Source organism: Pseudopipra pipra, chromosome 6 (assembly GCF_036250125.1).
Source record: "Pseudopipra pipra isolate bDixPip1 chromosome 6, bDixPip1.hap1, whole genome shotgun sequence".
Classification (NCBI taxonomy): domain Eukaryota; kingdom Metazoa; phylum Chordata; class Aves; order Passeriformes; family Pipridae; genus Pseudopipra; species Pseudopipra pipra.
Window position 1 is genome coordinate 19,678,914 of NC_087554.1, and position 13,209 is coordinate 19,692,122.

General features: G+C 36.7%; 1 protein-coding gene across 12 annotated transcripts in view; it reads left to right on the forward strand.

The window, feature by feature from the left end:
- Positions 1-10,950, forward strand: part of PPP6R3 (protein phosphatase 6 regulatory subunit 3) — a 54,157-nt gene extending 43,207 nt beyond the window's left edge. For 4 of the 12 annotated variants that reach the window (XM_064657712.1, XM_064657713.1, XM_064657716.1 and 1 more), the window contains 7 exons: positions 122-240; positions 1,560-1,713; positions 2,989-3,095; positions 4,053-4,203; positions 7,094-7,111; positions 7,440-7,562; positions 9,483-10,950. In XM_064657712.1, the coding sequence (XP_064513782.1) occupies positions 122-240; positions 1,560-1,713; positions 2,989-3,095; positions 4,053-4,203; positions 7,094-7,111; positions 7,440-7,562; positions 9,483-9,534 (724 nt within the window). In that variant the 3' untranslated portion in view covers positions 9,535-10,950. Of the gene's footprint in view, positions 1-121; positions 241-841; positions 966-1,559; positions 1,714-2,988; positions 3,096-4,052; positions 4,204-7,093; positions 7,112-7,439; positions 7,563-9,482 lie in introns of those variants that run through there. The other 8 variants (XM_064657714.1, XM_064657718.1, XM_064657715.1 and 5 more) reach the window with 4 other exon arrangements.
- The last annotated feature ends 2,259 nt before the right edge of the window (positions 10,951-13,209 follow it).

The window sequence follows — 13,209 nt, forward strand, 5'->3', positions numbered from 1 at the left end:
CAGTTATCTATCAGAAATAATGGTTGTTGTAATTCTTTTTAGCCTCAAATTCTCCAGTATTTCTTAGTGCCCAGGGTCTGACACTAAAAGCAAAATTTAAACTATCTCTTTGTCTTTGAAGTTCGGGCAGTACGGACAGTGAAGAAAGTACAGATTCTGAAGAAGAGGATGGAACGAAACAAGACTTGTTTGAGTCGCACACCAACACAGAAGACAAAATGGAAGTAGACTTAAGTGAACGTACGTAGCTTTTTTCCCTACTGCTTTGGTTATAGGAAATTGTTAGATCTAGCAGACTGATTTTGTAGGATTTTCCTCGTTTGCTGTTTTTATTCCAACTGTCTTAAAGTAGTCTTTCCCACTCACAACAGAGCATGCAAATGTTGGGAAGTTCAAATTCCTTACACGTCTTGAATTACTTTTTGTTTCTAAAATTCATGTTATCACTCTTCAAGAGGGGAAAAAAAGGAGGAGCATCAGAAAGGGAAGGACTAACTGTACTCATTTATAAATGTTGAATGCCTGCAAAACTAATAGGTTGTTAATCTCCAAACCTGAAAGATGGTATTTTTACTGGAAGCCTTTCAGACCAACTTTTCATCTAACAATGCTCTTTTAAAAGACTTCCTACAGAAGCTAAGTGAATTTGCATTGTTCTGTTTTCATGTGCGAACAAACGGTGCACATCAGGAGACTATAATGTGAAATCTTAACTGATGTAATTGGTTGAAAAGTTTTCACATTGGCAATGTCTATAGGTAAAAGCCCTGTATTTATCTAGACTGTAAGGAATTAAATTAAAATAGAAGGAAAAGTTAAGGGTTTTCTTTTCTTTTGTCAGATTGGTGTCGTTGGCATCTGTGTGTCAAACAAGTTTTGATCCATGTGGGTCTCCTCCCATATCTGCCTGGGTTGGAATTTCTAATTGCTAGTCAGAGCTTCCTTTTCAGCCTGTTTTTTTGTATGTAAGTGTTAATGAAAAACATGTTTCCCTTGGGTAGGTGAAGTATTTTGAATTGACCTATCCTAAATTAGATGCTATTAAGTCACAGTTACTCCAAAATTTAGAATACCAATAAATATTTTAAGTTGTAAAAAGCCTTAAACTTTTCTGAAACTTAGCAGTGGTGTTAGTGCATGAGAATTTAAAGAAATTGAAAAAGGGATGAAAACTCTTAAGATTTTTATTATTATAGAAATAAGTTCTGAAAACTGTTAACAAATGTTGATGCTAATTTAAAGAATAAAGTGGAATTATACTTGTGATCTAGTATGATTTATTAGTTTTGTTCTTCAGATAAACATAGCCTTTTTTTGGCAGAGTACTCTGAGTTACTGATCTTAAAATTCTGCCTTACTAGCAGAATTTTCCTTTTAGGGAATACATCCATTTTTTAACAGGATATAGAGGATTTTTCTGCATGTGCTTTGAAGTCTCGTTAGGAATTTTGCTTTCTCTTTTTGGAATGTGCATAGAGAGAATCAGTGTGTTAGGCATATGTGCATTCATGTTCTTTATTTAAATTTTTTTCCTAATGAACTTCTTGGTGGTTTTTCAGCACCTAACTGGTCAGCAAACTTTGATGTACCCATGGAGACTGCTCATGGTGCCAGTCTGGATTCTGTTGGGTCTGGTGTGTGGAGTACTGAAGCACCTATGCCAGCAAAAGAAACTGGCTGGGCTTCATTTTCTGACTTCACATCCTCTTTGAGGTAAGAAAGTTAGTTATTCAGAGTAAGTTTGGTTTCCTTGGGGTGTCCATCTCTACACAAGCCTGTGTTGGTGAAGTTCTGGTGGAATACGAAGTGTATGGAAAGTGTCCAAACGGTCCCATGTGTCCTAACAGCGTATCTTTGTATGATCTACTTCATAGCAGGCTTTTCTAGGATGAGTGGATACTAATGTCATTGTTTTAAAGGGGTTTTATGAACATTCGTGTCCTTTAATATTGGTTTCTGACCAAAATTTGGACTGTAATTTTTTTTATTGCTTATTTTTTAGTGTATACTGAACTCAGTGAAGGGTTGAACGTGAACTGTTGAATGTAAAGGTCACAAAATGTCTATGATGATTCCGTTCTATGGATGTTATAAAACAAATAGGTTGGGGTTTTTGTTTGGTTTGTTAGGGGTTTTCTGTTGGGTTTTTTTGTTTGTTTTGGCAACTCATGTAGTTGTGCAGCTCTAATAACTAGGTTAGGCAGTTCTGCACTATTTTGAGAACACTTGAGATAATGCTGTTCTGTCTTTGATGGAACTCTACACAGAAAGTAACAAGTCTTGTGTATGTACCTAATCACATAGATGTAAATCTTGAGTTGCCAAATATTAGCAATCAAGAACTGATTCCTTCTCGAATCAAAAGACTTTGCTTTTATACATCTGGCTTTTGATTTTTCTCTCTGGGCATTAAAACAGCTCAGATATAAAAGTTTGACTTTTTTTCAGTGTGAAACAGTGCATTGTTTCATGCTTGAGGCGGGTAAATTGATAACCAAATTAAGGGTTTAGAAAATGAAGACTTGGTGTTGCCACATTACGGGATGGAAAAGCCATTATTCTGTAAATGGTGAGAAGTTTTTCAAGTGGCCAAATCTTGTCTTTTGAGTTTCTTCAGAATGAAAAACTTGTAGCTATACTGCATGTACGATTAAGTGGTGAAATCACTTTTGCAGTGGATGATGACTACATTGGCAGTCTCAGAGAACCATCTTTCAAGTTGAAGAGTGCATTTAGAAAACTAACCAAATCAAACAAGTCAGAATAAAATGACCATCAAACATCCTCAACTCAATCCTGGTGGATTTTGCAATACTGAACTTCTGTTTAGCATGTCTTTCCAAAACTCCTACGAACTTGCTGTCTTTAGGTTTTGCTAGGGGTCTAGTGAACTTTATTGTGAACTTTGATAGAGAACTAATACTGTTTTAAGAACACTTTGTTCTGCTGTTCAGAAATGTTTCTAAAGCTTTTTTACTGTATTTGAAGCTCAAAAGATTCCTTAAGAAGTAATTCTCCTGTGGAAATGGAAACAAACACAGATCCAGGTGATCCCTTGAGTGCAAATGTAACTGCTCTTGCAACACAGCTAGAGAGTAAGTATACTGCATTCACAAATGCTTGATTGTAGGAGTTGTACCTGAGAAAGATCTTCCTGAACTTTAAAATTTTAGATTTCCAGAGACCTCTTTTTTGGTTCTGCTGCTGTTCTGCCAGGTAATGAAAATGACTTTTCAAAGAATTTCTGAACTATTTACAATAGTTTCCAATTCAAAGTGTGAGCCAGTGTTACTGTTACCTCTGAAAAGCCTGCACATCATGAACAGAAAAGCCTCGCAGAAACCAAGTGTGTTCTGTTAGAGAATCCTCTCATCTGTGTCAGTGCTTAGCTGAGCTGATGCCCAAGAAGAGTGGTAGCTTCCAGTCTTGTCCAATGTTGCAACAGGCCTGTAGCCTCAGTGTGTTCAGATTTCTCCTTCCTACTCATTCCTTTCCAAGCCACGTTCATTATGCACGCACTAATTTTTTATTCTACATGTATGAACTGGTTAAAGGACAAAAATATTTTAATGAACTTTTTTTATGTATATCACTAACAGACAGAGCAAGAAGTGCAGATAAGTTCACGGAGACTGGACTTCCCAAAGGCTTGTCTGTACTCAGAAACTTAGTGTCAAATTTAAACTGTGTGGACTTGAGTCGTGAATTTGGCTGTACAGAAACATAATTCTTCACTGTAATCCTATTTAAGTCTTGTTTAGGCAAACTTGTTGTAGTAATTGTCAGTCTAAATCACTAAGTGGCCTGTAAAATGAAAAAAGAAGTAACAGACTGTGGCTTTTTCTTAAGCCATCTGTAAGTAGTACTTATGCACTCTCTATATCTATATCTATGTGGCACTTGCAAAAAAAGGTGACTCTCTCTGTAAGGAAGAATTCAAGAAGTGTACAAAACTGCAAAAATATTGTTCTGGTTATATTGGCTTATATGCTTGCTCATGAAATAGAAACATAACCAGCCATGTACTAAATTACTTCTATTTTTAATTCTAGCCCCAGGAAGTGTTGCTATGGAGGCCAGCTCAGATGGAGAGGATGATGTAGAAAATGCAGATAAGGTAACTGAAACAGTCATGAATGGCAGCATGAAGGAGACACTGAGCCTAACTGTAGATGCTAAAACTGAAACGGCTGTTTTCAAAAGGTAACAATACCTATTTATTGTCTTCCCACCTTGTAAAGTAGACACTGTTGATGGAACACTGTCATTAAAAAGAGTTCTTTTAAGTGATAATTCCTGAGGCTTTAACTAGAAACTATTCAATGTAATTGTTTTGAAATTTTACTTCTACTTAGTTACTGTAACATACGACTTCGCTTGTCAAGCCTTAGTTTCAGTGGCAGGTTATTAGTGGAAGACTGAATCAGCTTTTGACCCTGGTGCATATTATTGTGCAATTTTCCTATGCAGTTCTTTTAACATATGGTTCATTGCACATCAAAACGAAGCTTTTTAAATTTTGCACAGAATTCTTAGATTTGGATTGGAATTTCATTCTTCTCATCCAGAAGGATGGAGGACAGTAGTGGAAGGCCAGCCAGGCACTGCTCTTGAGAGCAGCTTGTCAGACACTTGGGGTGATCACTGTTGGTGGTATGCACGAGGTGTTAAATCTGTTCTGGGCTACAATGACACATGGAATTCTAGAATAACCAGAAGAGCAACTCCTTAATTTTAGTGTCTTCTGATACCAAGTGCATGATTTAAGAATAACTGTCTTACAATATGGTTAAATTCTATATATATCAACATTTTGATCCTTTTATGAGAATAAAGCACATTTCAGTTTTGTCTACTTAATCCCATCTACTAAGATCTTGTGATCTTAGATTTAGTGATCAAATGTTTTTTATTTAGTAGCAAATATTTATGTAGGGAAACAGACTACAAACAGTCTGACCTGCAAAAATTTTGCCTTCATTAATTGAAGCTGGTATGTCCTGCCTCCACCCTGGTCTTAACAAATTGGAACATGCTACTAGCATTTTGGCCTGCAACCCTCTTCTCATTCTGTTAGAATAACTTCCTAGTATCTGTCCCTATTCTAGCTTTAAATATTGAAAAGAAATTGTCTATATGTCTTGGAAGTTGCTTAAAAAAACCATCAAACTCAGTTGATTTCAGTAGAAAAAGCTTTTCCAGTGTTAGTCCTTAGCACTGCCTGTCATTTAAATTAATTTTACTTTGTCCTGCTAGTGATAGTAGATAATTCCTGAACCATCCAAAATGAATAGAACTTGAAACATAGCAGCTTTCAATCACTCTTGCTTCCATCCCTTTGATTGTCTGATTGACTTAAATTCTGATGTTTTTCAGTATAGAGGAGGGAGCATTTTTAACTGCACAGTCCTTATAAATCAAATGGCATTGATAGAGGAATTGAACCGAAACAGTTTAGAGAAGTATTGGGACAGTGTGCAGACTGATGTGACATGCCTTGCTGATTTAGTAAATTATGCATCTGCTCTCCAGTTTATTCTGTCTTTTGGAGAGTGTTTTTATATGGTCTTCACTCTTAGATGTTTTCAATTTGATTTAGTTATCCATGGTGTCTTTAAACGTCTCCTTAAACTGCTTTAGCACATGTGCACTTTGAAGTTCTGTGACTTCTTATACTGATGCAAAAAGTAACATAAGGAGGCAGTATGTGGTGGCAGTTCCTGCCTACCTTCATGGAATTATCTGCTTGAACCATAGTTAAAAGGACATAAAGGTGCAAAGGGAGGCAATATTATAAAATTGCCCAGGTCAGAAGGGACCTTGAAAGATTATCTGGGTGGGAAAGGGAGCCCAGATAATATTATCTGGCACTCTGTCCAATTGCATCTTGAAAACTTCTAGCAATGGGGACTCTGGGATCTTGATTTGGAAAGGAAATGTTAAAGAAATGTAGAAGGAGGCTCAAAGATGAGGTCTAAAGTATAGAGACTGTTCTACTCTGATGGAGAAGTGTGGCCTCATACTGAGTCAGTGCTCAAGTGGCTCTTTTTTAAATCAACTTGCTGGGAAAAAGTCTAGATTAAGGGACAATTAGAGTAGTGAGAGGAGGTCCTTTTCTGGCCTGTTTACCTTGCAAAGTGGATGCTTCCAGACTTCAGCTTCATCTAGATTTCTGTCAGTAGAAAATTTATGATGTTGAAGTCAATGCTGAGGGGAGGAGGAGCATTATAAGCACAGTAGTTAATTTGTGGAAAGCTGCAAAGGACGAAAATGTGATTTTTGAACTTAGTTCAGAATAGAGAATGAGAAGGAAGAATGCTAGAAGAGACTACCTCTTTAGAAAATAAAAAAATTAGGACTCCCCTTGTGATGGTGACAGGTATTTTGTTTGGAATTAATACAAAGAGTATCATGGCAAATGAGATGGGAAGATTAGATGGGGAAATTTGATGAGAGATTGCAATACAAAAGACAGTATTTTTGCAGGCTCTGCGGGTAGAAGGAGGAAAGGGAAGGATTCACTGAAATTTAAAGGATCCATGGAAAACTCTGAGAATAGGAGGAAAACCAGCAGAGGAGATTGGCACTTTTTGCATAAGTAGATTTGTTGTCACAGAGGTATAAGATTGATGTTTGTGTCTACTTCAGAGCTACCTTATAACTATCTCTTGCAGGTATATATGGTCAAATTTCTATTTTAGTGCACTCATAATGGTGTGACTGCAGTGGAAGAGGGTGGAATAGAGAGGCAGAAAAGCTTTGGTTTTGAGGCAAAACAGAAGATTTGTTTGCTAATGACTTTTGAGGCTGCCTGGTTACATGGTAATGTCTTATATAGTGTGAATGTACTGCTTTTTCACCAAACTTTGATTTTTGTCTCCAAGAGGAAATTTGTGAAATAGATTGGGCTGCAGTCTTAGTACCACGTAACCCATACATCGTATTCACTGTGGAGTTACTAGGGAGTTTAAGATGTAAGATGGTAATAATTCTGCTGATGTGTTTCATGGACAGATTTTATTAATGCCAGTTTCTGAGGGAATCTTGAATTTCTTTTATACTTTCTTCCATTTTTGCATACTTCTGGCTTCAGAGTGTTGAAATCCTATCGGTATGTATAGTAAAGGATCGTGACTGTGATTTTTTACACTTCAGGCATCACACACATTCCTTATTTCCTTTCTGATCTTATTTGCAATCACTGTATTTCCTGCCCTTTTATCCAGTCAAATTTTAATGGATGTAAACACCAGTGCATCATTAGGTGTTTGTAAAGTCTAGAGCCATGTGCTTGACCTTCATGTTGCAACCATAACTTAAAATCCATTTGCATGTGAAATACAGACCCGTCTGTTTTCTCCTGTTGCCTGAAATTCCCTATAAGTAAACTTAAAAAGTAAACAATTTAAATAACTTTTTTTTTCTTATTTTTCTTTAAGTGAGGAAGGAAAATTGTCTACCTCGCAGGATCCTTCTTGTAAATATGTAGTAGAAGAGAATACAGAGGTTGCAGAAGAGGTCCCTTCAGCTCTTCAGCCTACTAACAGCAGTCCGGAACAGAGGTAACTGCATTCAAGGATGCTTTCAATCCTCTAAATAGCAGTTTGTTTGTTTTTTCTAATAGAATTGGTCTAAAGAGATTGAGTTTAGCTCAGTCTAAATGTGTGCTTGCATCTATTTTATTAAATTCTCGCAAGTTATATTTTCTGTTGATTCTAAGACTCTTGAGTCATCAAAATGTATTTGTCTTGCAAGGAGTCGTAAATATCCACATTGTGTTTTGTGACAATGTTATCAAGTTAGAATAGTGAATTGATATGCAGAACTCTACTACATGTTCTGATTATACTGTATGCAGACTAAAAAAAGATGTAAGCATGTTTGAAAAATTTAGATTCTGTTTTTATAGACTTGTTTATGAGCTAGTATGTAACTAGCTCCTTTCTACTAACTTTCTGCTCTGCATAAATCTTGAACTTGATCAAGAAGTGAATTCTAATCAGAAAAAAAACCCAACCCTGTATACTTAAAGTGGGAAACCGGAAAATTCTTTCACAGCCTCTTCTGGAGGTACTGTCTTTATCAAGACTATTTTTTAATGCTGATAAGTATTAAATTATAGGGAAGAAGTCTTTGGGTACTAGGTGATTGCCTTTTGAGCAAAGATGCCTGTCTAAACCAACAGAGGGCTCTCAGAGCTAGCAGTTTGTTGGATTGCTTTTGGCTTGCAGGAAGTCTCAAGGAACTCCTTTCATTGAATCCAGCTGGCTTCAGCAAAGCTCAGTACTTTCTCTAAAGGTGGCTGTCGCAGTAGATCCTCGTAAGCACAGTATAAATATCAAACACAGTTGTGCTTTTGGGGCTCCATGTATGTATGACTAGTGGAAGGCGTCCCCTAGCTAGGTCTCTGGCTGGTGGCTGGCAAGAGTAATCTCTGCTAGGAGCCCCATTCTGTCATGGACCCGTGACTGCCATGCAGACTGTCACGCTTCCTGTCCGTGCAGCACTTGTTTCTTACCTTCCAGGTTTCTCTAAAGTGTTTGATTTTGTCTAGTGCTGTCTCTTCTCTAATGTGTACATATGTTTTTTAAAAAGTGTTTTTATAGCTTAGCAGCCAAAGACTTAGCTAGGGGGCTCCTGCTGGTCACGTGCATGTAGAGCACGGACCCCAGAGTGGCTTCTCTGTGATGTCCACCATCAGAGAACAGGAGTTACAGGTAACTTTTCTCCTCTGTAGTTTCAAGCACTACTTGCATTCTTTTAGGGAATCTTCAAATGTATTCCGTAGACTTGCATTGAATGAAAGTTAAAATTTTTTGCCTTTGTTGCTTGCATATTTTTAATGTTCTCATACACTGATTTGATCTTTGTGCTAGTCCAGAGCAATTGAGCCCATGTTTACACTAATAAACTTCTTTATCTAGAAATGTATATACTGTTACTGTTTTCACTTTTGTGGGTTTACTCCCTATTTTCCTTCATACTTCCTGAACTTTTTGTCCTAATGGACTGACATTCAAAGTGTTTGTAAAATGGATGTTTGTAGATTAGATTAGTAACTAAAGCAATTTTTAGTCTTAGCTGCTTACTTTCCAGTGCAACCTTAAATACTCTTGGTATCACATTTTGCCCTACAGAATAAGACTTGGATAAGTATCAGAAATGTGCTTTTTATTAGTGATTCTCTCGGAGATATCTCCTCTCTAGAGATTACTTTGTATCCCTGTTAATGAAGATCAAACACTTCAGTGGTGTGCTTGGTTAATTGAGTGCTGTGCTTAATTAGGCAATAAAGACTCCAGAAATGCTGGACTGCAGAAGATAAATGGGATTAGGATGTTATTAGCACATGTTTCCTCTCTTCAGTTCATGAGTTATGCTACACATGATCTGGGATTGCTTTTTAGTTTCGTTTTTATTGTATCTACCTGAATTTGTTTTGAACCTGTCTTGTATACTTACATCATTTTTTGGCCTCTTAGGACTGATCAACACACCCATTTAGGAGAGGCATCCGTTAATGGCCCTGTATGATATGTGATGTCTGCTACCTTGGCTGAAGAGGAAGAACTGATGTCCAGGTGTTTAAGTATTTCTTGAGGATTTCATCTAGACCCTGTTGAAGCCAGTCACTGCTGCACTAATTTCGCAAGGAATCAGGACCAGCAACATTTATATTCTAGATTTTAAGACATTGTACAGAAATTCATAAGTGTAAAAATATTGCACATTGAAAAATACCAATAATTTTTGCGTATGTTTATATTGTATTGTTCTAAATAACGGGGGGCCTGTGAAATAAGATCTTGCTACCCATGTAATGACAGTAGTGTTACTATAGTTAAAATGGCTGTAAGAATAGTTTTATAAAAAAAGTGAATACAAAAATCTAATGTATTTGAGACATAACTATTTGACGATTAGTGTGACCAAAGTATTTAGCAGTTTTCTTACATTTTTCACCTTGTAAAAAAGAAAAAGAAAATTCATGTTTTTTCTGAAACTGAAATGCCCTATAAATGTTATTTTGGTTGTTTTAGCTTACAAAAGTGATTTAAATAAGAATTTTTTGGTGTTCAACATTTTACAACAGGTTTTTTAATTGGTAATTGTTTTCTGTATTGTTCAAAACAGATCAAAAAATGTAAGTCTATTGGTAGAGATTTTAAGTATTTATTGCAACAGCTTAGTTGACAAATTGATGTTACTGTAAAGCCATATGTTCTGTTAAGTCTAGTTTGCTTGAAACAATACCTTACAGGTGAAACACTAGAATATTTGGAGTGCACATGGCTTGTTGTGTTTAAGTGGTTCACCTGCCTTTTAAACAGTTCACCAAGATTTAGTTTCAATACCAAGCATTATACAATGGAACATTTCAGAACAATCTGCGTATTTAAAACGCTATAATCCTTTTAGACAAGTCAAGTAAATGAAATGCCCGTGCTGCTAATGTAATTACAGTACATGCATTTTAAAAGTAAATAGTGTTTTTAATACAAATTTTGGCAGCAGAGCATGTTAATTGTTAATTTCACTGTACTGATCTGTGTGAGGCTTTCATTTGTATGTTCTAAACCAGTTTTTTCACAGCTGGTTTGTGTATATATATAGTGATTATGGAAACTAATTCTGTGTAATTTATAATTTTCTATGTCAGTGTAAAATTCCAACAGCCTTCTCAAACAAACAGAAGCAATATACTGTATATTGCCACATTGTCTGGTGAAAGGGTTAAAATACTCCTGCACTTTTAGATGCAAATCCATTTTTGTTTCTGTAATATTCATTTATTTTTTACATCATTTGTTTTCCTGACCAGTATTTAAAGCCAAAATGATACTCTAAACGATGGCCAATGATTTATTTTAGAAGGCGTCCCAAGCAACGTGCCTAAACATTACATTGCATACAGAAATAAAAAAACCCACATGTATGTCATTGCCCTTATTGCTTTCTCGCTTGGATTTTCTGCAAAGTTCAGTGCACTCGTCGTTGGAAATTCTTACAAACTGATCACCTGTGTGAAAATTGAGGGCCAAAACCCACATTATCATAGGTGGACTTGGTAGCTATGGTTGCCCTTTTATCTGTACTTTATTGATGGAATCCAGTTAGTTTCTAAGTTGTTTCTTCTTCAGTTCGGAATTACTTCCAGATCAGCTTGACTAAAATCATTTTGTATGTTGGCTCTAAGGTTGGCAGCTGTCCTGTTGTCACCTTCTGATCTGTTACTGAACAAGCAGTTTAGGAAACAAAACTGCTCATTTCAACACATCAATTGCAGTCAAGTGGAAATTCCAAATACAGGCTAGCAACAGGTTGGTTGACGTAAGTTTGATGCTTTTAAGGAGTAAAACTTCTGTCCTTTCCAATGAAGCTATTTGTCCCTTGCTAACAAGTTGATTTATCTAGCTCTACCTAGCCATGAAAACTGGAGAACATAGTAGTTGAAACTGAATTTCAGCCCTGTTGCCTGCAGTTAAGTAGTCTTCTAGTGTTTGTCTTTCTGTTAATCAACTGTCATACCAGTCCACTATCCAGTTCATACTGAGCTCAAAAATTGAAAAAGAGGAATATTTTGTGTTCCTCATCATTTCTGATGAGTAATATGAGTTGAGTGGAGATGTGGGAAGTGGTGAGTGGAATTCACCCTTCATTGTAGTTTGCTGTCTAACTAAAGGGTGCATTAGAGACAAACTAGGTTGGCTTACCTAAAGCTGATTTGAGTGTTCTTCCTTACTGTTGCATTTATTGTTTATTTTAACAGCTTCTGTGGGAGGTGAGATTTGATGTAGTGTGAGCTTGTTTTGAGGAGGTGTAGGGTGCGTTTTACCCACTAACTGTATTGGTTGTACAAGGAATCCTGAACATGAAGGGAAAGCTTTGGAGGTGTGTTTGGCGGGGGGGGCGGGATTTGTGGGTGTGTGTACATACACATGCACCCTTTTGCCATCTTTTATCAATGCTGCTGTTGATATGCTGCTCACGTGGCCTTATGGAGGTTTGAGCGTACTGGGAGAATCCTTCTGAAAGGCTGTTACCCAACCTGTTTAATCAAGTTTGACTTGCATGCAATGGAATTTCAGTCTTCTTTATGTAAAGGTATTTTAGTGCATTTGCAACATGGACTAAAGTGTACTACCTTCATATATGTTTGAGTTCCTACAGTGTATTTAGCAGCAATTGATGTGAATTAAGTTTATTTTGAAGGGCTTGGACACTGCCACATTCCACAGTGCTCTTCGAAATGGCTGAAAGCGCAGTCACTTAAAACTGAGGAATAGTGATGTCAGTTGATATCAAAGGGCAATGGATTTAACCCTCAGGACCTCACTGGTAAAAGACTTTCACTCAAGCAGGAGTGTGTTTTGAAAGTGGCTAGACCAGTAATATATGCAGTAGCTCATTGTCTCTTCACACCTGCCAGAGTGGATGAATCATGCCTTCTTGACCAGCTAAGCATTATTTTTAAGTGTAAGCCCTGTACTAGATTTATAGCAAGATTATTCTATTTAAGTAAAAGCATAAGCCATCATCTAGACTAGCATTGCTATTAATTAAGCAAGCATTCCCCCGTTCAGTGAGTTGACAGGCAGTCACTGAGAAGACAGCAGGGTAGTTAAAACAATTTCGTTATGTCATTGCACATGCAATCCAGTGTGACCATGCTCTTGAGTGAAGTCTACATTTTTGCACCAATTAAGCCTTGTATCTACCTCTTGAAAACAGTGAGTTCTGTATTGTCATCCACATACTTCTGTGGAAACTTACTGTGAGATTCATTCTTTGTGTGTGAAATCCACTGAGGAGTTATAAAAGATTTGTGAGGAAGACGAATCAGGTTGTTGCTGTCATTCATTATAAACTTACCTTCCTGTTTAAATTAGCATTAATATCCTTGGAGATTATTTTGTTTTGTGACATATGTCTTATACAGTTATATCAGGAAGTATTTACTGTATATAACTGGCTCTATTAATAGACTTAATCACGTCTGACTGTCTCAGAATAAATAGTGCTCTCTCGAGTGTAGTATAAGTGTTTTGAGTTTCATTATAAAAGTGTCTTGATTGTTTCCCAAACCATGATGGAAAATAGCAGTTATTGCAGCAGCAACATGCCTTTTTTGGTAATGATTTTAATGTTTATCTTTTAGTTTTTGCATTTTACTTGCTAACAGGTAAGGATTTGGCATCCTTCTGTTCC